This window comes from Microcaecilia unicolor, chromosome 11 (genome assembly GCF_901765095.1).
Source record: "Microcaecilia unicolor chromosome 11, aMicUni1.1, whole genome shotgun sequence".
NCBI lineage: Eukaryota > Metazoa > Chordata > Amphibia > Gymnophiona > Siphonopidae > Microcaecilia > Microcaecilia unicolor.
Window position 1 is genome coordinate 49,972,097 of NC_044041.1, and position 26,333 is coordinate 49,998,429.

The 26,333-nt window shown below is 44.9% G+C and overlaps 1 protein-coding gene across 7 annotated transcripts in view; it reads left to right on the top strand.

Annotated features, from left to right (window-relative positions):
* Positions 1-26,333, top strand: part of SFSWAP (splicing factor SWAP) — a 285,802-nt gene that overhangs the window by 233,723 nt on the left and 25,746 nt on the right. For all 7 annotated transcript variants that reach the window (XM_030217824.1, XM_030217828.1, XM_030217825.1 and 4 more), the window contains one exon: positions 26,116-26,253. In XM_030217824.1, coding sequence (XP_030073684.1) covers positions 26,116-26,253 — 138 coding nt within the window. The remainder of the gene's footprint in view (positions 1-26,115; positions 26,254-26,333) is intronic.

A 26,333-nucleotide genomic window follows, 5' to 3' on the forward strand; every position in this document is an offset into this window, starting at 1 on the left:
GGTTTCTCCCCCGAGTTTGTTTTGCTGCTGCATCAGGCCTTCCTCATGCACAACGCTGCCCCTGCTCCCTCTTCTGGTAAAGAGGTTGAGGTTCCCAGAGGCAAACGCCCTCGGGTTGATTCCCAGGCCTTGGAGGAATTTGTCTCCTCCGATGTAGATGAGGGCAGCGTGTCTGAGGTCTCCCAACGGTCCTTTGCGGATTCCTTGGAGGAGACGGATCCCCGCTCGGTTGGAGCGGATGACCCCTCTGCAGCGCGGCTTTTTAGCCCAGAGGATTTGCCCAACCTGTTGTTACAGGCCATGGACACTTTGAAGATTTCCTCTCCGGAGGACGTCTCTCCCTCAGCCCCTGTTGGCTCTGCCATTATGCTGGGGACGAAGCGCCCGCCTAGAACCTTCCACGTGCATGATGCCATGCACACCTTAATTTCGGCTCAATGGGATGCCCCAGAAGCGAGCCTTAAAGTGGCTAGGGCTATGTCCCGCCTCTATCCTTTGGCTGTGAGTGAGCGTGAGGCCTATCTGTGGCCTACCGTGGATTCTTTAATCACTGCGGTGACTAAGAAAACGGCGTTGCCGGTGGAAGGTGGCACGGCCCTAAAGGACGCCCAAGACAGAAGATTGGAGGCGGCCTTAAGGTCGTCCTTTGAGGCGGCTGCTTTAAGTTTGCAGGCCTCAGTTTGCGGCTCCTATGTGGCCAGGGCGTGCCTGACTATGGTGCAGCGGGCTTCCCCCTCGGATCATTCCTTGAGGGCTGATTGGCCGGCCCTGGAATCGGGCTTAGCCTATTTGGCAGACTTGCTGTATGATGTCTTGAGAGCCTCAGCTAAAGGCATGGCTCAGACAGTCTCTGCGCGGCGGTGGCTCTGGCTGAAACATTGGTCTGCTGACCACGCCTCTAAATCCCGCCTGGCTAGATTGCCTTTTAATGGCAAGCTGCTCCTTGGGGTCGAGCTGGACAAAATCGTGACCGATCTCGGCACGTCTAAGGGCAAGAAGTTACCAGAGGTCAGGGCTCGGGCTAGTGCTCGTCCCGGTACCTCCAGAGGACGGTTTCAGGAAGCCCGTCGGTACCGCCCGGGCAGGTCGGGTTCTTCTGCCCCCTCTTCCTTTAAGAGGAATTTCTCCCCCAAGCAGCATTCCTTTCGCAGAGACCGCCGTCCCGGAGGTGCTCCCTCCGGTCCTCCCCCAGGGTCTCGTACCCAATGACGGGGTCTTGGTCCACGCCCCAGTGCAGATTGGAGGACGGCTGTCCTCGTTTCTGGGCGAGTGGACCACAATAACTTCAGACGCTTGGGTGCTGGAAGTCATCAGAGACGGCTACAAGCTAGAGTTCTGCCGACCCTTAAGAGACGGGTTTGTACTCTCTCCCTGCAAGTCTCCGGTCAAAGCTGTGGCAGTGCAGCAGACTTTGGACAATCTGATCCGCCTGGGTGCGGTCGTTCCGGTGCCAGAAAGTCAGCTTGGCAAGGGGCGTTACTCCATTTACTTTGTGGTACCAAAGAAAGGAGGTTCTGTCCGGCCTATCCTCGACCTCAAAGGGGTCAATCGGGCCTTGAAAGTGCGGCACTTTCGCATGGAGACTCTCCGCTCTGTTATAGCGGCAGTGAAGGCAGGGGAGTACCTGGCATCCTTGGACATCAAGGAAGCATACTTGCATATTCCCATCTGGCCTCCTCATCAACGCTTTCTGCGTTTTGCAGTCCTGGGCCGACACTTCCAGTTCAGAGCCCTCCCTTTCGGGTTGGCTACTGCTCCGCGGACCTTTTCCAAAGTAATGGTGGTCATAGCGGCCTTCCTGCGAAAGGAAGGAGTACAAGTCCATCCTTATCTGGACGACTGGTTGATCCGAGCCCCCTCTTATGCAGAGTGCGGCAAAGCTGTGGACCGGGTAGTTGCTCTTTTGAGCTCCCTGGGATGGATCATCAACTGGGAGAAGAGCCAGCTGCGCCCGACTCAGTCCCTGGAGTATCTGGGAGTTCGATTCGACACCCAAGTGGGCAGAGTGTTCCTGCCAGACAATCGGATTGTCAAACTTCAGGCTCAGGTGGACCAGTTCCTAGTAGCCTCTCCTCTTCGGGCTTGGGACTATGTGCAGCTGTTGGGCTCTATGGCGGCCACGATGGAAGTAGTGCCCTGGGCCAGGGCTCATATGAGACCACTTCAACACTCTCTGCTGCAGCGCTGGACTCCGATGTCGGAGGATTATGCTGTGCGCCTTCCCTTGGATCCAGCAGTGCGCAAGGCGCTGAGCTGGTGGATGCAGACAGACAAGTTGTCTGCGGGAATGCCTCTGGTGACCCCAGAGTGGATTGTCGTCACGACGGACGCCTCTTTGTCGGGCTGGGGAGCCCACTGTTTGGGAAGGACAGCGCAGGGGCTCTGGTCTCCTGCAGAGGCAAAGTGGTCTATCAACCTCCTGGAACTCAGAGCCATTCGGTTGGCGCTTTTGGAGTTCATCCCGGTACTGGTGTTGAAGCCTGTACGGGTCCTGTCGGACAATGCCACGGCTGTGGCCTATGTCAACCGCCAGGGAGGTACCAAGAGCGCCCCTCTAGCCAAGGAGGCTATGAGTCTATGCCAGTGGGCAGAAGCGAACCTGGAACAGCTGTCAGCGGCCCACATTGCCGGAGTCATGAATGTCAAGGCGGACTTTCTCAGTCGCCATACCTTGGAGCCCGGAGAGTGGCAGCTATCTGCTCAGGCGTTCTTGGACATCACGAAGCGCTGGGGCCAGCCGAGCCTAGATCTGATGGCGTCATCGGCCAATTGCCAAGTGCCGCGCTTTTTCAGCAGAGGACGGGACCCTCGATCCCTGGGAGTAGATGCTCTTCTCCAACAGTGGCCGACACAAGAGCTTCTCTATGTGTTCCCGCCCTGGCCCATGTTGGGCAGGGTGCTAGACCGGGTGGCAAAGCATCCCGGCAGGGTAATCCTGGTGGGTCCGGATTGGCCCAGACGTCCCTGGTATGCGGACTTGATCAGGCTCTCAGTCGACGATCCTCTGCGGCTGCCAGTGGAGCAGGGCCTGTTACATCAGGGTCCCGTGGTGATGGAGGATCCCTCCCCCTTTGGTCTTACGGCCTGGCTATTGAGCGGCAGCGTCTGAGGAAGAAGGGCTTCTCAGACAAGGTCATCGCCACTATGCTGAGAGCGAGGAAGCGCTCTACTTCTACTGCTTACGCCAGGGTTTGGCGTATCTTTGCAGCGTGGTGTGAAGCAGGCTCACTTTCTCCTTTCACTGCTCCAATTTCTTCAGTGTTGGCGTTCCTGCAAGAAGGTCTGGACAAAGGCCTGTCGCTCAGTTCCCTTAAAGTCCAGGTAGCGGCTCTGGCTTGCTTCAGGGGCCGCCTGAAGGGTGCTTCCCTGGCTTCGCAGCCAGATGTGGTGCGCTTTCTCAAGGGAGTTAATCACCTGCGCCCTCCTCTGCACTCAGTGGTGCCTGCGTGGAATCTCAACCTGGTGCTAAGAGCATTGCAGAAGCCGCCGTTTGAACCCTTGTCAAGGGCATCTCCGAAAGACCTGACGTTGAAAGCAGTCTTTTTGGTGGCTATCACTTCAGCCAGAAGAGTTTCCGAGCTCCAGGCGCTCTCATGTCGAGAGCCTTTTCTGCAGTTCACTGAGGCAGGAGTGACTATTCGCACAGTGCCTTCCTTTCTGCCCAAGATTGTTTCTCGCTTCCATGTGAATCAGCAGCTCTGTCTCCCTTCCTTTCGTAGGGAGGACTACCCAGAGGAGTACTCTGCTCTTAAATATCTGGATGTGAGACGAGTCATCATCAGATACTTGGAAGTGACCAATGATTTCCGGAAATCGGATCATCTGTTTGTCCTGTATGCAGGTCCTCGTAGGGGTCTGCAGGCTGCTAAGCCTACAGTGGCAAGATGGGTCAAGGAAGCCATTGCAGCGGCTTATGTGGCCGCGGGGAAGGTGCCGCCTATCCAGTTGAAGGCTCACTCCACAAGAGCTCAGGCGGCCTCGATGGCAGAGGCCGGTTCCGTCTCCTTGGAAGAGATATGCAAGGCGGCAACTTGGGCATCGGCCCATACATTCTCCAAGCATTACCGCTTGACTGTGGCTGCTCGGGCGGAGGCCCGGTTTGGAGCTTCAGTGTTGCGGTCAGGGATTTCTATGTCCCGCCCTGGGTGAGTACTGCTTCGGTACATCCCACCAGTCTATGGATTGATCAGCTTGATGATATGGAAGGTAAAATTATGTATAATCATACCTGATAATTTTCTTTCCATTAATCATAGCTGATCAATCCATAGCCCCTCCCAGATATCTGTACTGTTTTTATTCTGGTTGCATTTCAGGTTCAAGTTCAGTCTTCAGTTACTTCAGAAAGACTTCGTGTTCAAGTTTTTTCACTTGGATTCTTCAAGAGTTAAGACGAGTTTGTGTTACAGTGAGCTGCTGCATTCCTCTCCCCTCCGTTTTACGGGGCTGGATTGAGACTTAAAATTCTGCCGGCACTCCCTCCCGCTTCGTGCGGCTGTAGGGCAGTTTTGTACCCCTCCCGCTTCGGCGGTGTTAGGGTCAGTCAGCTCCTCCCGCGGTTGCGGTTGCAGGATAAGCCAGATCCCCCCGCATCGGCGGGTGTGGTGTCCCTCCCCCGCTCCGCGGGGATGAGCTGGACGGATTCCCCTCCCCCACTTGTGTGGGGATGAGCTGGGTTAATTCCCCTCCCCCGTTTCGGCGGTGGTGAGCTGGGCAGAGTGTCCCTTCGTGGGTGTAATTCTCTAAGTGCTGAGTCCTGCGGATGGAGCTTTGATATCGACATACTGAGGAGTTTCCGGCAGCACATGACCACATATAGGGAGGCAAAAGTTTGCTCTCTATCTCCACCTGCTGGTAGATGGACACAACCCACCAGTCTATGGATTGATCAGCTATGATTAATGGAAAGAAAATTATCAGGTATGATTATACATAATTTTACCATTTGTATTGTGTGACGAATATCTTGTGAACATCTGCTTTTGCCACAGTCGCTATTAAAAATGCTGCTGTCTGGAGACTGACAATAATGTTAAGTGAGTAAAGACATAACTAACTGCATAGTTCTTTTGTCTCATAGTATTTACGTAGGGGCTCATTTGCAAAAGAGAAAAACATCTTAAAAAGTGGCATTAAACAGCATTTGGATTTTTTTCTCACAAAAACGTCCAAATCGGTATATTCAAAACCTGTTTTTCAGATGTTTTTCTATTTTGTTCATCTACAGTGCATCCAAATCTCAAGGGGGCATGTTGAGGGCGGGATTTGGGCATTCCTAAGACTTGGACGTTTTTCAGCCATAATAGAACAAACAAAAACGTCCAGGACTAAAACTAATACATTTTGAGCTAGACCTGTTTTTATAATAAGGCACTAAAAGGTACCCTAAATGACCAGATGACCACTAGAGGGAATTAGGGATGACCTCCCCTTACTCCCCCAGTGGTCACTGACTCCCCACCCCCAAAAAATGTGATTAAAAACATTACTTACCAGTCTCAGGTCTTACGTTCATTAGAGCAGCATGCAGGTCCCTGGAGTAGTCTAGTGATGGTTACAGTGCACTTCAGACAGGTAGACCCAAGCCCATACCTCCCCCTACCTGTTACACTTGTGAAAACTGTAAGCCCTCCAAAACTCACCAGAAACCCACTGTACCCACATATAGATGCCTCCTTCACACATAAGTGCTGTAGTGATGTACAGTTGGGGGTAGTGGGTTTTGTGGGGCTCAGCAGACAATATAAGGGATTTTTATTTATTATTTTATTTATTGCATTTGTATCCCACATTTTTCCACCTATTTGCGGGTTCAGTGTGGCTTACAATACATTGTGAATGATGGAAATACAATTTGTTACAGTGGATCAATGGTGAAGTCCACTACTGTGCCCCCTAGGGTTCCCCATTGATCTCCTGGGATGTGTGGGGATTCTGGCCCCTCCTACAAACCACTGACTTGATGTTCTACATTTTCCACTTGGATGGGGGGTTTTTTCAAATACGTTTAAAAAAAATAATAATAATAAAGTACAAAGCAAAAAACCTTTTTCGAAACAGTATTTAAAAAAAAAAAAAAAAGAGATAACTTTTCTCTTTCGAAACTTACCTTCTTTCCTGTTCGGATTTTGGACATTTTATGCAAAACATCCAAAGTCGGACTTAGACGTCATATCAAAAATGCCCCTCATAGTAACATAGTATATGATGGCATGAATACCTGAGCAGTCCATTCGGTCTGCCCAGCAATAACATTCAGTATCTTTTTCTGATTAAACCGACAATCCAACAATGTTTTTAACATTTTACTCTCAAGTTGGTTAAATTCAACTTGAAGATGTCCTTCCCTCTCCTACTGAGAAGTACAGCACCTGCACTCATAGCTTGTGATATGAAGGTGGTATAAAACATGTATATTTGATCCTGATGTATTTACTAAGGCTGCACTTTAATCGCAATTAATGGTACGATGGCATAGATCATTAACTGCAATTTTAAAAATTAATCGCGAATAGTGATTGACTGCTCCCTACCCCGCCTGCCCAATCCGGCATCTGTTCCTCCCAGACCGCCGGCGGCTCTTCCCTCCCCTCCCCTCCCAGTTTACCTCGTTACTTGTCTTGCAGTAAGTCTTCACCCTGTGGCAGCATATTGAAACGCTACCTGGGCCTGCACTGGGCTTTTCCTTTTGACCCATCCCACCCCCTTCTGACACAACTTCCTGGGGGAGGGGAGGAAAGAGCTGCCAGCAGCGGTCTGGGAGAGGTGGAGGGAGGGCAGTGGAAATGAGGGAAAACGCAGGAGGGGAGACATATTTGAGAAAGAGAGAGAGAGAGAGTGGGTCAGACTCAGAATAGGAAGCTTTGCTGCAATGGAAGAGAGGACCTCGGCTGGCGGGGGTTGGGGTCCCCCACCAATAGCAAAGATAGGCGGCGGCGGGAGGGGTGGTGGAGAGGGTCGTCGGCAGGGGGGGTCCAGGGCCAAATCTACGGGGGCCCAGGCCCCCGTGACTCCACGCAGATACGCCCCTGTTTCAATCACTATGCTATACGTTAACAAATACACACAAAACAAAAAAATGGAAAACATGATACCAATTTATTGGATCAAATATATTTTCCAGTTAGCTTTCAGAGGCCAAAACCCCTTTCCTCAGGTCAGGACAGTATACTGCTATTAAGGTATTCTGTTCTGACATGAGAAAGGAGGGTTGGGTCTCCAAACATTAGCAAAAATGTATTAAAATTAGTCCAATAAAGATATCATCTTATTTCCATTTTCTTTATTAACACAGCTTCCATACTACTTTATACTAAACTAAAAATAAAATTCATTTTTCCTACCTTTGTTGTCTGGCCGTTTTACTTTTTTGTAATTGTGTTGGTCCCAGTCTCTTGTTTCTTTTTTCTTTGATCTCTTCTTAACTCTTGCCAGCGTCTATCCCTCTCTCTCCCCCCCCTTTCCATCCAGCATCTTCTCCCTCTCTGTCTTTCCCCTTTCCGTCCAGCATCTGCCCCCTCTCCTCCCTCCTTTACATCCAGTGTCTGCCCCCTTTCCATCCAGTGTCTGCCTCCTCTCCCCCCTTTCCATCCAGCGTCTGCCTCCTCTCCCCCCCTTTCCATCCAGCGTCTGCCTCCTCTCTCTCCCCCCCCCCTTTCCATCCCGCATCTGCCTCCTCTCTCCCCCCCTTTCCATCCAGCATCTGCCTCCTCTCTCTCCCCCCCTTTCCATCCAGCGTCTGCCTCCTCTCCCCCCCTTTCCATCCAGCGTCTGCCTCCTCTCCCCCCTTTCCATCCAGCGTCTGCCTCCTCTCTCTTCCCCCTTTCCATCCAGCATCTGCCTCCTCTCTTTCCTCACTTCCATCCAGAGTCTCTCCTCTTTTTCTCCCTCCTCCATCCAGCATCTGTCCTCTCTCTCCCCGTTCCATCCAGCTTCTATCCCCTCTCTCCCCTTTATCCATTGTCTGTCCCTCCTCTCCCCATTTCCATCTGGCATATGTCCCTTTTCTCTCCCTCATCCAGTGTCTGTCCCTCCTCTCCCTGTTTCCATCTGACATCTGTCCCCTCTCTCCTCATCCAGCATCTGTTCCCCCTCACCACTCCATTCTCCATCCATCGTCTCTTTCCTCATCACCCATTGTCTGTCCTTCCCCATCACCCAGTCACCCTGTACCTGGGGTCCTCTTTATTCCTGCTCAATTTATATGTCCCCACTATCACCCCACCTAATCCCCATATCCCCACTCTTCCACCCTACCCTCAATCACACCCTCCCCCTTCCATCCAGTGTTAGTCTTTTTTTCATCCCCACCCAACACCCAAGCCTTCTCTCTCCCCCCCCCCCCCCCCCCCCCCCCCACCGGACTCCCCCACTACCACTGGCACACCCAGGACCAGGCTATCCCCACTCCCACCCAATACCCCCCTGCCGTGGCCACCACTGCTGCTGCCCTGCTGCTATTTCAGCAGTGGCGGCAAAAATAGAAAAAACAGATCGCGGGACTGCACCGTGTTCCCTTCCTGCTCGCAGTTGACCGGCTCTGCCCCGGAACAGGAAATTGTTAGAGGAAGGTGGGACCGGCAGCCACAAACAGGAGGAACAGTGCGGCTCCGCGTCGCGATCTTTATTCCTGTTTTTGCCGCCACTACTGTAACAGCAGCGGCAGTGGTGGCCAAGGCAGGAAGGTAGTGTGTGGGAATGGGGAGAACAGCGGGCATCCGGGCAGAGCCTCTGGGCCCTCGGGCACTGCCCGGTTGCCTGAACGGTCAGTCCGCCCTTGGAGTGGGTGAAGGCGCAGGGGTGCACGTGGAGGGAGAGAAAGAATGGGTGAAGACATAGTGGAGCACATGGAGGGAGGGGAGAGAGAAAGGCTGAAGGCCCCCTCCAAAGTTACAGTACCTGTTCAATGGCTGGTGGGATAGCTGAAGCCCCACCAGCTGAAGAAATCTGCTGCCTGAGTCACCCCTTCCTCCTCATACTGCCTCAGGAGCGAGGAGGTGAGCAGAGTGCTTCTAGCCACCAACGCTTGCACTCCCCAAGCATGTTCAGATTGTACATGAACTGACCATGCTTGGGGAGTGCTGACAGTAGAGACACTGCGCTGACTTCCTCGCTCGTCAGGCAGCACATGGAGGAAGGGGGATACTTTGGCAGTGGATATCTTCGACTGGCTAAGGCAACCCCACCAGCTGAAGATGCCCATATGGTACACCGGGGAGGGACGGGGTTCAGAGACAGGAACGCAGATGCTGTGAAAGAAAGGGGATAGAGAGCTGCGTGGGCCTGTCCCACTGAGGCATACCCGTAGCTATGCCACTGTGACAGCTGGCTATGGCCTGACTTTAATTGTGCAATTAATCGCAGGTAAAACTTTTAGTTGGGATGCGGCCCTAGTATTTACCATTTTCAGGACAACCATAGAAATCTGCTTGGCACTGGACTTCCCAACTACTGGAATTGCCATTGAAGCTCACTCCAGCCCATCCTGATCTGTCTTCTGTGTACGAGACTCAGACATTTTGCTCAGTAATGGTAGCACCTAAAATGACTTACCCATAGAAGTCAGTTGATGGTGATGCAGTTCTCCTGCTTTGTTCCAATGTTCAGTAGTCTACTAAAACCTTACATGATGTAAACATATCTTGATAATGATCTTTGATGTGCCCATATTCTGAGTATAGGTTTTGTGTTGAGCATTTTGTTTATTTCAGACCACTGCACTTCAGCCAGAAGCTGTTTTAATTAGCAGTGTTTTCAGTGGGTTGTGAGAGTTTTGACAGGAAAGCTATAGTTTCTTCCAGATCTCTAGTCCATCTTTCATAATTGAAGCACATGCTTCTTTGCATGTGCCATCTTATGCACTGTACTTTATTTGAAAGCAGACACTGACAGTTTGAAGAGTTGCCTTTTATCAGTAAGGAAACTGCCCCATTTTTAAATATTCCCAGCATGTTAAAAGTTGCTAACAGGCTATGTGCGTGAGAAATGAGACCGTGATATCCATTATGGATAAATACTTATTTCTGTAGTAAAACTAGAAGAATTTTCTCTCAGATCATTAATAATGTACTATTTTAATGACCCAGCTGGACACTGCTCACAGGATTATTGATCCTCACAGATTGTTTTGACTCCCATAAGTTGATTGTCTCTTCCAAAACTAAATATAGCCACCACAGATATGCTTCTGTATCTGACTGGACAAAACTAATGTCCTCTGCTGAATGAGATGAAGCAGACATGTAAATAAAAAAATTGGATTTTAAATTTAATTGTTAATTTTTTAAGAACCAAACTCAAAACAAGTTACATTCAGGTAGGTCCCTTTCCTTATTGGACTTACAATCAAAGTTTGCACTTGAGGCAGTGAAGAGTGAAATTAATTTCTCACGGTCCCAATGATTATCAGTGGGAGAAATAAGACTTCAGCCTTGGATTCTCTGTCTGCTGCTCTATTAGGCGAGTTCCCCAATCCCAAAGAAGAAACAATTAGAGGAATTCAAAATATTCCTGAAATTAGCTATTTTGTTATATATAAGCCCTTTATATTTCATTTTTTATAGTCCTAACATGGCAAAGCTCCATCTCTGCTCAAACTCACTATTTTACAAATAAGTACATATAAGTACATAAGTAATGCCACACTGGGAAAAGACCAAGGGTCCATCGAGCCCAGCATCCTGTCCACGACAGCGGCCAATCCAGGCCAAGGGCACCTGACAAGCTTCCCAAACGTACAAACATTCTATACATGTTATTCCTGGAATTGTGGATTTTTTCCAAGTCCATTTAGTAGTGGTTATTTGAACAGCAGTATTACATTGCTGGGGTGGCTTTTTGACATGTCAAGTGAATTATTTTGGAGTTTGTTAGGTTTGACTATTCAAATAAGAACATAAGAATAGCCATATTGGGTCAGACCAGTGGTCCATCTAGCCCAGTATTTTTTTTCAACAGTGGCCAATCCAGGTCACAAGCACCTGGCAGAAGTTCATATAGTAGCAACATTCCATTCTACCAATCCCGGGGCAAGCAGTGGCTTCCCCTATGTGTAGGGTTACCATGCATCCAGTTTTACCTGGACATGCCCTCTTTTTGAGGTCATAACCAGGTGGGTTTTGCCAGTCTGTCCGTTTGTTTGGATTTGCGGACAACGGCCGGGCAGACAGGCAGGCGGGCTTCCTATCCTCCACTCCCCTCCTTTACCTTAGTGCGGTGTCCTGGTGGTCTGGTGACCTCTTCGGGGCAGGAAAGAGCCCCCTCTTTCCTGCCCAGTGTGTCTGCAGACTGTGTTTGTCCTAATGCCAATTCAAAATGGCTGCCGAGAGTTCAAGCGGCAGCCTAGCGAGACTTCCGCAGAAAGCTGTTATATGGGCTGTTTTAGAGAGCATGCTTTTAAAGTGCAACTATTTATATTAAAAATAAATAGGACTATTTTGTTGACTTTAATATAAAAATGCTTTTAAGAGGAAAGTAAAAATGTGTGTGTGTAAAAATTCTACATTTCATAATCCTGGTTTGATAAAGATAATTAATGATTATATGGATTGAACCTCAAGGGCAATTTTGTAACAGGGTGTTTTGTTGTGTGCTGCTTGCATGTCCAAGGGGCCCTTTTACTAAGGTGCGTAGGTGCCTATGTGTGTCCAACGCGTGTCAATTTGGAGCTACCGCATGCCCCTGGTGGTAATTCCATCTTTTACATGTGTCCATTACACGCACCAGAAAATATTTTTTTATTTTTTACCGTGTGGCGCTATCTAGGTGATAATCGGCCGTGTACGCACGCTGACAATTACCACCTGGTTAACGCATGAGACCTTACCACTAAGTCAGTGGGTGGTGGCAAGGTCTCAGCCCCAAAATAGACGCGTACCAATTTTTATTTTGCCACATGTCCATTTTTGGTAATAAAAAGGACTTTTTTGCAGGCGCCTTCAACAGCGCAGGCCATTTTTCAGCGCACCTTAGCAAAAGGACCCCTAAATATGAAGGAAACTGGCATTTAGACATGTGAGTGGTGTTCTGTAAGGGTGTGCATATGTTGCATAACACATGAATACAAGGAAGTGTTCACATGGGCAGAGCACAGGAGGAGCATGGGCAGTAAGTTATGTGCACCCTGGCCACATTTAGGCATCTGCTGCTACACCAGGTGTATGGCTGGTATAATTGCAGGCGCCTGAATGTAGGGCACACTGATACTGGATTATGCTAGCATTCTATAATGGAATCTGGGCGCCATTATAAAATAGGCTTTCACCACTCAGCATTGGGGTGCATAAAAAGAGGTGCCCATTTATTAGTCTGTTTACTAAGCCATGCTAGCGGCTGTCCCAGTTCTAATGCCAGCAAAGCCCATGGGCTCTGTTGGCATTAGCACCGGCACAGCCACTATCGCAGCTTAGTAAATTGGATCATTATAGATTTGCCCTCATAGTGTTTTATGACATATGTGGGGTCTCGGTGCTGCTTAGTCAGTTTATGGATTACACAAACCATCTGCTCCCCACTAAAGGTACAAATAAGAAAGATTATACATCAGCCTGTTTTACCCACATCTGTACTGGAAAACAACCAGGTTATAGAATTAGTGTCCAATCAAGACTTTTTGTGGCCTGAAACATCACAGCAGCAGTTATAATAAAATTGATTTAAATCAGTTGTGATATTCTATGTTAGTGGCTGTGTTTTGAGTAGATCATGTCACTCCTTCAGGCTTTCTGCATGCTATTCCAGCTGAGAATATTTTGCAAATCATCTATTTTAAGAATAAATTGAAATAATAGACACAAACAATGAGAACACCAATCTTTTTATTTTGGAGTAGGAAAAAATACAAGTTCAATATTCGGGGCATCAAATGGTATATGATATGGGGGAGGATACTGTTTAAGCAAAAATTGAATTATGCCATAGTTATCCTTAATCTGAAACTTAAACCTGTAAAATTAGATTCCACAGATTAAAAACTTCTGTTAATCACTTTCCCAGAATACTTCACTAACAGAATCTTCCTGCTAATCTTGTTCCTGTATGTTTATCCAATTAATTAGCGTAGAGTAATGATTAAGAAAACAGAATGCATCATGAGATGCTTAGTTTTCAATTAAGATGTATTTATTCAAATTTATCACCTCTACCAAGTAGCCCGAGGCAGTTTACAGTCATACAAATTATTTGCAAACACACATATCCAGTTTCATCTAATATGTAGATAAAACCCATTGAAGATTTCTGTACGTCTGCTATCACAACCATGCTTTTACTGTCTAACAAAAGCAAAGATAATCCTTCTCGTGCTGGATTATGTCTGGTAACATATAGTAACAAAGTAAGTGACGGTAGATAAAGACATGAATGGTCCATACAGTCTGCCCAACAGTCTCATTCATTCTCAATTCTAGATTAAATCAACAATGAACGTGATATTATATACTGAAAAGAAAGGAAGCTATAACAAAAAAACATTCACTTTGATATGGTACCACTAAATAATATCCCTGAGAGGAGTGTAACTGGCAAAGTGGACTATAAGGCTCCAATAACTCACCCAAGTACAGCAGGTCCATCGCACTTCTTGTTTGTAAAAATAGAACCAACAATGTAAAGAAATATCGGTACTCCAGTTGAAGCAAGCAAAATTGCTGGAATGTACAGGGAAACATGTCCTTTCCCAAAACCCGTTCAAAGAAAAGGACTGGGAAGGCACCAGGACATAAACCAAAAAATCCTTTTATTTCTTTAAAACCAGTGGACATATTCACAATATAGTCTTCGTCTGCAGTGTACAGAATGCACTTGACAAAACAAAAAATCTCAACACTAGCCACATTTCATCATATATGCCTTCTTCATCAGGAGACCTAAAAAAATAACAAATATATGGAAATCAACAAAACTCCAAAAAATTAGAATTAATAATATGAGAACCATCTGAACATGTGACAGAATGGAAGAAAACATGAAAAACTAAAATACTTAAGTGGTGTATCCTAGTAACCCAAAACCTATGGAAACATAATACTGAGCTATGTGAAATAAAACATAGATATGCAGAATATATGAACAACTAATTGTGATAATACAGGACCGGTGTGAAAAAAAATGAGACAAATGTAGAAAGAGCCCATAGTGAGAATAGACCAGAAAACTGTAAACAAAAAACTGTTAGCTACCTGTCAGTGACATCAGTCTTAGAACTGCAAGTGGCTAGTGTCTATTTAGCACAAGCTCACAATGTGCTAATCTGTGGTAGAAGAAAAATAGAAATGAAACAAAAATTGAAATGAGGTGAAAAGGAGTTGAAAAAGTGAACTGAAATTAATAAACATGATAATAATAAAATGAAATAGAAGAACACAAAAAAGTAATGCTACTCTAAAGTAGCCTCCGCAAATTGCATTATTGTAGAAAACAAAACCTGGAGACATCTAATAAATAAGAGAAGACGCAAGCCTTAGGGCTGCATGTGTTTGTGCAACGCATTTACATAAAGTGCATAACCTCAGCTGTTAAAATGAAAACGGTCCGCATGGCAGTGAAAGCTCTAAAGAAGAAAGTGAAAGCAGTGCATCAGCTACCCTGAATGTAAAAGTGAATGCCAGTGCTACAAGTATACTTATTTATTATTATTTGTTACATTTGTATCCCACATTTTCCCACCTATTTGTAGGCTCAATGTGGCTTACATAGTACCGGAGAGGGCGTTTGCAGACTCGGGTGTGAACAAATACAAAGTGGTGTTGTGGTAAGATAAAGTTCATGTGGCACAGCCACATTAGGGCATCGTATAACGGAAGAGTTGTGGTATGTCCATTACGTACTTTAGTTTTGTTGTGGTTAAGATGTCAGGCATTTATGTTGGATCGGCCGGCTATGTCTTTTTAAACAGGTTAATTTTTAGTGTTTTCCTGAAGTTTAGGTGATCGTACATAGTTTTCAAGACTTTTGGTAATGCGTTCCACAGTTGTGTGCTAATGTGGCAAAAACTGGATGCGTAGGTTGATTTGTATTTGAGTCCTTTGCAGCTTGAGTAGTGCAGATTTAGGTACGTTCGTGTTGATTCGGGTGTGTTTCTAGTTGGTAGGTCGATCAAGTCTGTTGTATCCCGGGGCTTCACCGTAGATAATTTTGTGAACCAGAGTGCAGATTTTGAAAGCAATTCGTTCTTTGATTGGGAGCCAGTGTAGTTTTTCGCCGAGGGGTTTTGTGCTTTCAAATCGTGTTTTTCCAAAGATAAGCCTAGCTGCCGTGTTTTGAGTGGTCTGAAGTTTCTTTAAGGTTTGTTCTTTACACCCCGCATAGATCCCATTGCAGTAGTCTACATGGCGTAGTACCATTGATTGTACCAAGTTGTGAAATGTTTCCCTCGGGAAGAATTGCTTCACACGTTTGAGCTTCCACAGTGAGTGGAACATTTTCTTTGTCGTGGATGTCACTTGGCTCTCTAGTGTTAAGTAGTGGCCAATAGTAACGCCAAAGATTTTCAGGCTGTCTGAGATGGCGAGGGTGTAATCTCCAGTGTTGATGATTGTGGAGTTGTTTGCGCTGTGTTGGGATGAGAGGATGAGACAGTGTGTTTTTTTCTTGAGTTTTAGTTGAAATGCATTAGCCCAAGAGTCCATGATGTTCAAGCTGTTTTTGATTTAGTTGGTGATTTCTGTCAAGTTAGATTTGTAAGGTATGTATATTGTGACATCGTCTGCATAGATGAAAGGGTTAAAGCCTTGCTTGGATAAGGACTTGGCTAGTGGGGTCATCATTAGGTTGAAGAGGATCGGTGATAGTGGTGATCCTTGTGTTACTCCACAGTCTGCTTTCCACGGTGATGATATGTTTGAGTTTGATTTTACTTGATATGTTCTTGTGGTTAGGAAACATCCACCGATCCCGAACTTATCTAGTAATCTTATTAATATATTATGGTTTACCATGTCGAATGCACTAGACATGTTGAATTGGAGGAGGTGGATGTTTTTGCCTATTGCTATTTCCTGCTTGAATTTGGCTAGGAGGGTGATTAGTACTGTTCTGTGCTGTGGAGGGGATGAAAACCTGATTGTGATTCATGTAATATTGCTTTCCATCAGTTTGACTATCAACGGGATGGATGCTACTGGACGGTAGTTAGTGATTTCATGTTTTTTTGTTGGGTGTCTTTTGGTATCGGGGTGAGTAGGATGTTGCCATTTTCCTTAGGGAAGAGATCTTGCTGTAGCATGTAGTTTAGGTAGGATGTGAGGTCTGCTATGAAACCGTCAGGGGCAGATTTCATTAGGTAGTTGGGACAGGTATCTAGTTTGCAGTGAGTGTTGGAGAACCTGCTGATGCTTGTGTAACTGTATCAACGGTAAGGAGGGCGAAGTTTAATCCAGGTTCGGTCAGCCGGGTATTCTCCAGTGGTTGGGTCCAACTCATTAAGGAAGTTTTCGATGTCAGTGTTGTCATGAGGTAGCATGTTGCGTAGGTTTACAATTTTTTTCATTGAAATACTTAGCAAATTCATCTGCAGATGGGATGTCTGTATTTGTTGTAGTGACCGAGTTGGTATAGTTTCTTTGTGTCTTTGTAATCTGTTCCTATTTTATTTTTTTTATTACATTTGTACCCCGCGCTTTCCCACTCATGGCAGGCTCAATGTCCCTATTTTAGTTTTATAGTATAATCTTTTGGTCTGTCTTATTGCGTATTTGTATTTTCTTTGTGATTGTTTCCATGTGTTGAGTGTGTGTTCATCTTTTGGGGTTTTTTTCCATACTCGTTCAAATTTCCTGGATTGTGTTTTTAGCTTTTTCAGTTCATCGTTGAACCATGGTATCGAGTTATGCTTTTGTGAGGTTCTTGTTCGTAAGGATGCTATTTCATCTAGTATTCATTTGCACCTTTTATCCCATTCCATGAGGAAGTATATGGAGTCTGTGCTATCCATTCATTGTTGTATATCAGTTACTAGAATGTTTTCTTGTCTACTTGACCCTATCTTGTGCTGTAGGATGTGTGTTCTTGTATTTGGTGTAGTCCCTTCTTCCGCCAGTGTAAGGATACTAAATTCAGGAATAATGTGATAAGTGGCACCAGTAAGAGAGTGAGGTAAAGTAGATATATATAAAAAATGTGACTAAAGGAAAATAGAAATAACTAGATTGTAAATTAATAGTGCTGAAACGGTGAATCAGTCAGAATTCAAAGACGCAGTAATTAAGATGTATTAACCAAATAGAATGAGCTAAGTATATATGAGACAAAAAATAAGCCGACCACATACCAAAAGCTATAAAGCAAAAATAATGTGAAATAAGATATACCTGAAATTCACAGCACAATAGATGTTCCAGTAGTGAAACCGATGGTGTCTATTAAAGAAACTTTAGGACCGAATGATCAGCTTAAATATGCATGAGACGTTTGACGTGTATAGCTAACGTCATCCTAATACATAAATACTATCAACTTGAATATGCATAGGATGTTTGATGTATGTATGACTAAAAAAAGTCTTAGTTGCGATTCCAAGTACGTAATGCGATATGAAAAGGTGCAAACAACGCTGTGTAAACGGGCTAAAATGAAAAGTTGTATTGTGACAAAAGATGTATAACGTGAGTAAAAATAAAAAGATAAATGAAGCTCACGAAAATGAGCATATATAGGAATTGATAAACATGAGAATACATGTTGGTGAATGAAAGGGAGGAATTGTAAAAATAAAATGAGATGTAATGAAGGTATGCAGATGCCTTATTGAATAAAGATGTCAACCAACACAAACAGCATACTGACCCCTGCCCCCACCCCCTTTACTAAGTCGCGCAGCAATGCCAACGTATCCCATTCAAAATGAATGGGCTGTGTCAGCATTAGCGCACGGCAGCCACTAGCATGACTTAGTAAACAGGGGAGGGGGAGGGGTAAATGTCTAACAAAAAGTTGTTTATTTATTGTCTTTGAAAATTATGGAATTGATGGTTATATCTGCAGAAGGCAGTTCAATAGCAACCTATGCATAAATAACGTTTGAAGCTTCTGCTATGATGGTAAAATTATTTATTTCACCTGTGCTTTTCTGGGATTTTCATGACTATTTTATAATGGCACATAGGCGTTATAATACAGGCTCCCAAACCCTGCCACGATAATGCACAAACACCAGTTCACAAATTTGCACTAATTCTGAAGATGTAAATTTGTATATGTACTCTGTGCATGTGTACTCCATACGGTACATGTGTACATCACTGCTCCACCTCTGCTATGCCCAATGGGCACTCCCAGAAGCACCCGTGTGCAGCTCATTTAAAAATAGATGCATGCTTTTTCATGCATATACTTTTTATAAATGTATTCAGCAGTGCAATTTTATAAAAACTCTTTCCTTGTTAAAAAAAAAAAAAAAAGTTTCCACATAGGAAAGCTTTAGAACATTGCCTCCATACACAATCCTATATAATAATTCTCATCTCCAGCATTCTATGCATCTGCCTGCCTGTGTCCGTAACTTTCTTCACAGATGGGCTTCGAAGCCCTAGCTGATGTCACTAGACCCATTATGACGCGTCCTGTATAATAATTCTCACCTCCAACGTTCTATGCGTCTGCCTGCCTGTGTCCGTAACTTTCTTCACAGATGGGCTATGAAGCCCGGAGGGTTGGCGGTGGGAAGGGGGGGTCCAGGGGTCAGGAACTGCGAGGGGGGGTTGGGAAATCGGAGGGATGGGGGCAGGGAGGTGGGGTCTGGAACTCGGAGAGAGGAAGGGGGGTCTGCAAATCGGAGGGAGGGAGGCAGGGAGGTGGGGTCTGGAACTCGGAGGGGGGGAGGGGGTTTGGAACTCGGGAGGAGGGAGGGGGGTCTGGAACTTGGAGGAGGGGGGAATGCACCACCTGTACAAAAACTAAAATAAAAATACGGGGGGGCGACCCAGGAACTCGGAGGGAGGGGGGACACTGGAACTGGGTGGGAGGGAGGGGCCTCAGGCACACACACTCTCTCTCACAGACACACTCACACCCAGTCTCACTCTCTCTGTCACACGCACACACTCGCAGATTCACTCTCTCTCTCTCTCTCTCTCACACAGTCACTCTCACACACACTCTCTCAAACATACACACTCCGAGGAAAACCTTGCTAGCGCCCATTTCATTTGTGCCAGAAACGGGCCTTTTTTACTAGTAATATATAAAAGGTTGAAAAAGCAAAGAAATCTTGTTTTGCATCATATGTAATAGTTATAGATAGGCCTCACCAATTTTTTTAATACTCAAAATGTGCAGTAACTCACTCCATGAGTTGGAGATTTTCCTGATCTTAAAGTGTATGTGCTGATCCTTTCTTTCTCTCTGCTAAGATGTGATCAGTGGTCTGGTTTCATGGCAAGATATGATTTATTCATAACAGCATTTTATTGCAGTCAAAAACATTTACCAGAATTTAACATTGCAGTATGCATACCGTTTTGGATTGGCTAGTTGCTACTAAACCTTTCAAACATAAGGAAGAGTAAACAAACAACATTTTGCAGTAAGCAAAGAAAAAAAAAAGTAGAGGTTGAATTTTAACCTGTGGTTGATGTCAACTCTCTGCTTAATTATGGGGCCTTTTTACTAAAGTTTAGCGTGCACCAACAGAATTAGTGTGTATTTAAATACTAAGAAATCCACTTAATACCTGTGGGCATTTTTTTATGTGCATGTGTTTTAGGAGCAATTTCATTAGTGCGTACTGTTCATGAATAAGGCGCACTATTTCCCAGTAGTGCACATTCTTTACAACACAGGGAAAAAAAATTCCAAAATTTCTGGGGTTTTCCTATTATTCGGCAAAAAATGACACCAAATGATATGTATATTTATTAATGATTTGGTAGACCATCTTTTCTACATAGCAATCAAGGCGGTTATCATCGTAAAATAACATAAAAGCCTATAAAAGACAAAATGAAAAAAATAGGATATTTTTCCACATCATTTCAAACAAATACACATCCCTAAATTATATCATACAATGATCTCATGTATTATACAGGATAAGTGTACAGTGGCAGCCAAAAAAGCAAACAGGATGCTAGGAATTATTAGGAAAGGGAAGGTAAATAAGACCAAGAATATTATAATGCCTCTTTATCACTCCATGGTGCGTTCAGTTCTGGTCAAATTATCTCAAACAAGATATAGTGTACTTAGAAAAGTTCAAAGAAGAGCGACCAAAATGATAAAGGGGATGGAATGCCTCTTATATGAGGAAAGACTAAAGAGGTTAGGTCTTTTCAGCTTGGAAAATAGATAGCTGAGGGGGGATATGATTGAGGTCTACAAAATTCCGAGTGGTGTAGAATGTGTAAAAGTGAAGCATAGGTACATGTATACAAGTACTTAAGTGTTGCCGTACTGGCACAGACCGAAGGTCCATCAAGCCCAGCATCCTGTTTCCAGCAGTGGCCAATCCAGGTTACAAGATCCTGGCTATATCCCTAATCAGTACGATACATTTTATGCTGCTTATCCTAGAAATAAGCAGTCGATTTTCCCCAAGTCCATCTTAATAACGGCTTATGGAATTTTTTTTTAGGAAACGATCCAAACCTCTTTTTAAACCTGCTAAGCTAAGTGCTTTTACTACATTCTCTGGCAACGAATTCCAGAGTTTAATTATATGTTGAGTGAAGAAATATTTTTTCTGATTTGTTTTAAATTTACTACTTTGTAGGTTCATTGTATGCCCCCTTGTCCTAATATTTGTGGAAAGAGTAAACAAACGATTCACGTCTACTTCTTCCACTCCACTCATTAATTTATAGACCTTTATCATATCTCCCCTCAGCCATCTTTTCTCCAAATTGAAGAGCCCTAGCCGCTTTAGCCTTTCCTCATAGGGAAGTCGTCCCATCCCGTTTCTCATTTTCATCACCCTTCTCTGTACCTTTTCTAATTCCACTATATCTTTTTTGAGATGTGGTAACCATTTCTTTCAAAAAGTACAAAGACCAGGGACACGCAATGATATTACATGGAATTACTTTTAAATTAAATTGGAGGAAATATTGTTTCACTCAAACAATTGTTAAGCTCTGGAACTTGTTGCCGGAGGATGTGATATTGTGGTTAGCGTAGGCTATAATCTATTTAGGAAGGATAGAGAGGGTCGTAAAGGTGGAGGAGTAGCTCTGTATGTGAGGAATGATATCATGGCGACTGAAATGACAGGGACCTGGGGAAAGGAAGAAGCGATATGGATCACCTTAAAAAGAGATGATAGAACCTCTGTCCACGTGGGTGTTGTCTACAGACCCCCGACACAGAGGATCTAGATAAAGATCTGATCGCAGATATTCAAAAATTAGGAAAGAAAAAAGAGGTTCTGTTGATGGGAGATTTCAATCTGCCGGATGTAGATTGGAAGGTTTCGTCTGCAAAATTGGAAAGAAGTAGAGAGATCGTGGATGCTTTCCAAAGTGCTCTGATCAGACAAATTGTGACGGAACCCACGAGGGAGGGAGCGACGCTGGATCTGGTGCTCACAAATGGGGATAGTGTGTCAAATGTTCGAGTGGGTGCACACCTGGGAAGCAGTGACCATCAAACGGTTTGGTTTGATATGACAGCTGAAGTGGAGGGCGGCCACTCTAAACTCAAAGTACTGGATTTCAAGCGTGCTGACTTTTGTAAAATGGGGGAATACCTGAGGAAGGAGCTGATGGGCTGGGAGGACGTACAAGAAGTGGAAGGACAGTGGTCCAGGCTGAAAGAAGTAATAAATAGGACCACAGACTTTTATGTAAATAAAGCAAGAGAAAAAGGAAACCGATATGGTTCTCCAAGCAAGTGGCTGAGAAAATAAAGGCTAAAGAGTTGGCGTTCCAGAAATATAGAAAATCTCAAGAAGAGGAACATGGGGAGGAATACCGGATGAAACTGAAAGAAGCCAAGAGAGAGGTACGTCTGGCGAAGGCGCAAGCAGAAGAACAAATGGCTAGAAATGTAAGGAGGGGAGACAAAAATTTCTTCAGGTATATTAGTGAAAGGAGAATGACTAAAAAGGGAATTGTGAGACTAAAAGATACAGTGAACCGCTATGTAGATAATGATGAAGAAAAAGCCAATTTGCTAAATAGATACTTTTGTTCGGTTTTCACTGAAGAAAATCCTGGAGAAGGACCACGAGGGACTGGCAAAAGTACACCTGAGAATGGAATGGATATAGCACCGTTCACGGAAGAGAGTGTGTATCAACAACTTGGAAAGCTAAAGGTGGACAAAGCCATGGGACCGGACGGGATCCACCCCAGAATATTGAGGGAACTCAGAGAGGTCCTGGCAGGTCCTCTTAAAGATTTGTTTAATAAATCCTTGGAGACAGGAGAGGTTCCGAGGGATTGGAAAATGGCGGAGGTGGTCCCTCTTCACAAAAGTGGGGATAGGGAAGAAGCTGGAAACTACAGGCCGGTAAGCCTCACTTCGGTTATTGGAAAAGTAATGGAAGCCATGCTGAAGGAAAGGATAGTGAATTTCCTGGAAGCAAATAAGTTGCAAGATCCAAGACAACATGGTTTTACCAGAGGGAAATCGTGCCAAACGAATCTCATTGAATTCTTTGATTGGGTAACTGGAGAATTGAATCATCGACGTGCTATAGATGTAATCTACTTAGATTTTAGCAAAGCTTTTGACACGGTTCCCTACAGGATGCTCTTAAATAAACTGGATGGGCTGAAGATAGGTCCTGAAGTGGTGAACTGGATTAGGAACTGGTTGACGGACAGACGACAGAGGGTGGTGGTAAATGGAGTTCGCTCGTAGGAGGGAAAGGTGAGTAGTGGAGTGCCTCAGGGATCGGTGCTGGGGCCGATTCTGTTCAATATATTTGTGAGTGACATTGCCGAAGGGTTAGAAGGTAAAGTTTGCCTATTTGCGGATGATACTAAGATTTGCAACAGAGTGGACACCCGGGAGGGAGTGGAAAGCATGAAAAAGGATCTGAGGAAGCTAGAAGAATGGTCGAAGGTTTGGCAATTAAAATTCAATGCGAAGAAATGCAAAGTGATGCACTTAGGGAGTAGAAACCCACGAGAGACTTATGTGTTATGCGGTGAGAGTCTGATAGGTACTGAGGGGGAGAGGGATCTTGGTGTGATAGTATCCGAGGATCTGAAGGCGACGAAACAGTGTGACAAGAGGTGGCCGTAGCGAGAAGGTTGCTAGGCTGTATAGAGAGAGGTGTGATCAGCAGAAGAAAGGAAGTGTTGATGCCCCTGTACAAGTCGTTGGTGAGGCCCCACCTGGAGTATTGTGTTCAGTTTTGGAGGCCGTACCTTGCGAAGGATGTTTTACAAAAATGGAAGCGGTGCAAAGAAAAGCTACGAGAATGCTACGGGATTTGCGTTCCAAGACGTATGAAGAGAGACTTGCTGACCTGAACATGTATACCCTGGAGGAACAGGGGTGATATGATACAGACGTTCAAATATTTGAAAGGTATTAATCCGCAAACAAATCTTTTCCGGAGATGGGAAGGCGGTAGAATGAGAGGACATGAAATGAGATTGAAGGGGGGCAGACTCAGGAAAGATGTAAGGAAGTATTTTTTCACAGAGAGGGTGGTGGAGATGAAAACGGTAACGGAATTCAAACATGCATGGGATATGCATAAAGGAATCCTGTGCAGAAGGAATGGATCCTCAGAAGCTTAGCCGAAATTGGGTGGGGGGGAAGAGGGGTTGATGGTTGGGAGGCGGGGATAGTGGAGGGCAGACTTATACGGTCTGTGCCAGAGCCGGTGATGGGAGGCGGGACTGGTGGTTGGGAGGCGGGGAGTACTGCTGGGCAGACTTATACGGTCTGTGCCCTGAAAAAGACAGGTACAAATCAAGGTAAGGTATACACATATGAGTTTATCTTGTTGGGCAGACTTGATGGACCATGCAGGTCTTTTTCTACCATCATCTACTATGTTACTATGTATCTGGGTTTAAAAAAGGGTTTGGACAAGTTTCTGGAGGAAAGGTTTATAGTTTGCTATTGAAAGAGACATTGGGAAGCTGCTGCTTATCCTGAGATTGGTAGCATGGAATGTTGCTACTATTGTGGTTTCTGCCAGGTATTTGTGACCTGGATTGGCCACTGTTGGAAGCAGGATACTGGGCTAGATAGATTATTTCTCTGACTCAGTATGACTATTCTTATGTTCTTATGAAGTGGTGAGTTGGTTTTAGATAGATTTAATCAGCTCTGCTATTTCTGATAGATTTTTTAATGTCTGTGCCATAAGTAATGCCATACTGGGAAAAGACCAAGGGTCCATCGAGCCCAGCATCCTGTCCACGACAGCGGCCAATCCAGGCCAAGGGCACCTGGCAAGCTTCCCAAATGTACAAACATTCTATACATGTTATTCCTGGAATTTTGGATTTTTCCAAGTCCGTTTAGTAGCGGTTTATGGACTTGTCCTTTAGGAAACCGTCCAACCCCTTTTTAAACTCTGCTAAGCTAACCGCCTTCACCACTTTCTCCGGCAACGAATTCCAGAGTTTAATTACACGTTGGGTGAAGAAAAATTTTCTCCGATTTGTTTTAAATTTACTACACTGTAGTTTCATCGCATGCCCCCTAGTCCTAGTATTTTTGGAAAGCATGAACAGACGCTTCACATCCACCTGTTCCACTCCACTCATTATTTTATATACCTCTATCATGTCTCCCCTCAGCCGTCTCTTCTCCAAGCTGTATAGCCCTAGCCTCCTTAGTCTTTCTTCATAGGGAAGTCGTCCCATCCCCGCTATCATTTTAGTCGCCCTTCGCTGCACCTTTTCCAATTCTACTATATCTTTCTTGAGATGCGGTGACCAGAATTGAACACAATACTCAAGGTGCGGTCGCACCACGGAGCGATACAACGGCATTATAACATCCTCACACCTGTTTTCCATACCTTTCCTAATAATACCCAACATTCTATTCGCTTTCTTAGCCGCAGCAGCACACTGAGCAGAAGGTTTCAGTGTGTTATCGACGACGACACCCAGATCCCTTTCTTGGTCCGTAACTCCTAACGTGGAACCTTGCATGACGTAGCTATAATTCGGGTTCTTTTTTCCCACATGCATCACCTTGCACTTGCTCACATTAAACATCATCTGCCATTTAGCCGCCCAGTCTCCCAGTCTCGTAAGGTCCTCTTGTAATTTTTCACAATCCTGTCGTGATTTAACGACTTTGAATAACTTTGTGTCATCAGCAAATTTAATTACCTCGCTAGTTACTCCCATCTCTAGATCATTTATAAATATATTAAAAAGCAGCGGTCCTAGCACGGACCCCTGAGGAACCCCACTAACTACCCTTCTCCATTGTGAATACTGCCCATTTAACCCCACTCTCTGTTTCCTATCCTTCAACCAGTTTTTAATCCACAATAGGACATTTCCTCCTATCCCATGACCCTCCAATTTCCTCTGTAGCCTTTCATGAGGTACCTTGTCAAACGCAAACCATGTAACAGAATTGCAGCCGGTATTCAGCACAATTAAAAGTGAATGTGAAGGACCTGAGCAGTTTGAAAGGTCTGGAGTATATACTGTATGCACAGACACAGGGATTTCACCTGTATGCGTTATCTTGAGCCCTCCATGTAGCTTATATTTTTGTATGTGATATTAAGATTTCAGAGTGTAGGTTATATTTTCTTTAACAATTTGTTGTGAAGTATGGATATGGTAACGTCAGTGAGCTTTGTTCTTGAAGCAGTCAAAATGTATTTTTATCCATGTGCTTGAACAATGTTTATGGTTTTGATTGTGAAATCCCTGTTCTCTCAATAGAAGTTTGAACAGTGACTAACAATTTTACCTCTTTGTATATTGTGTGAGCCTGCAGTGAAAAGTGTGTATAGTTTATTTCACAGGCATTTCTTCAGTGGCGTATGGAGAGATGAGAAATAATGATGTATTTGATGTAACTGGAATAAAAGTTGAAAAAAAAACTTAAAGTAGTCTGAGTTCTTGCTGAGTATTTTGTCTAAGATTGCAAGCATACTAGGAGCTCTGATGCTTATGATGGCAGGAATTCAGGAGAGAAAAACTGTGGAAGCCAGCAGCAGTAATAAGATGTGTTTCTTCTTGTCAGGTCACGGTCCAGATCCCCTAGAAGAAGAGTTCCATCTCCTGAAAGCCATCGAGAGGAAAAACAAAGAGAAAAGAGTGTTCCAAGTGCTTATCGTGGTAGCTCCATGCCTGGAATTAGCAAGAAACGAACACGATCCAGGTAGGAGTATGTTTGGTTCCTTATTGGGGGGGGTGAGGGATGCTATGATTTGAAATTTTAACTGCAAGTTTGGTATGCTC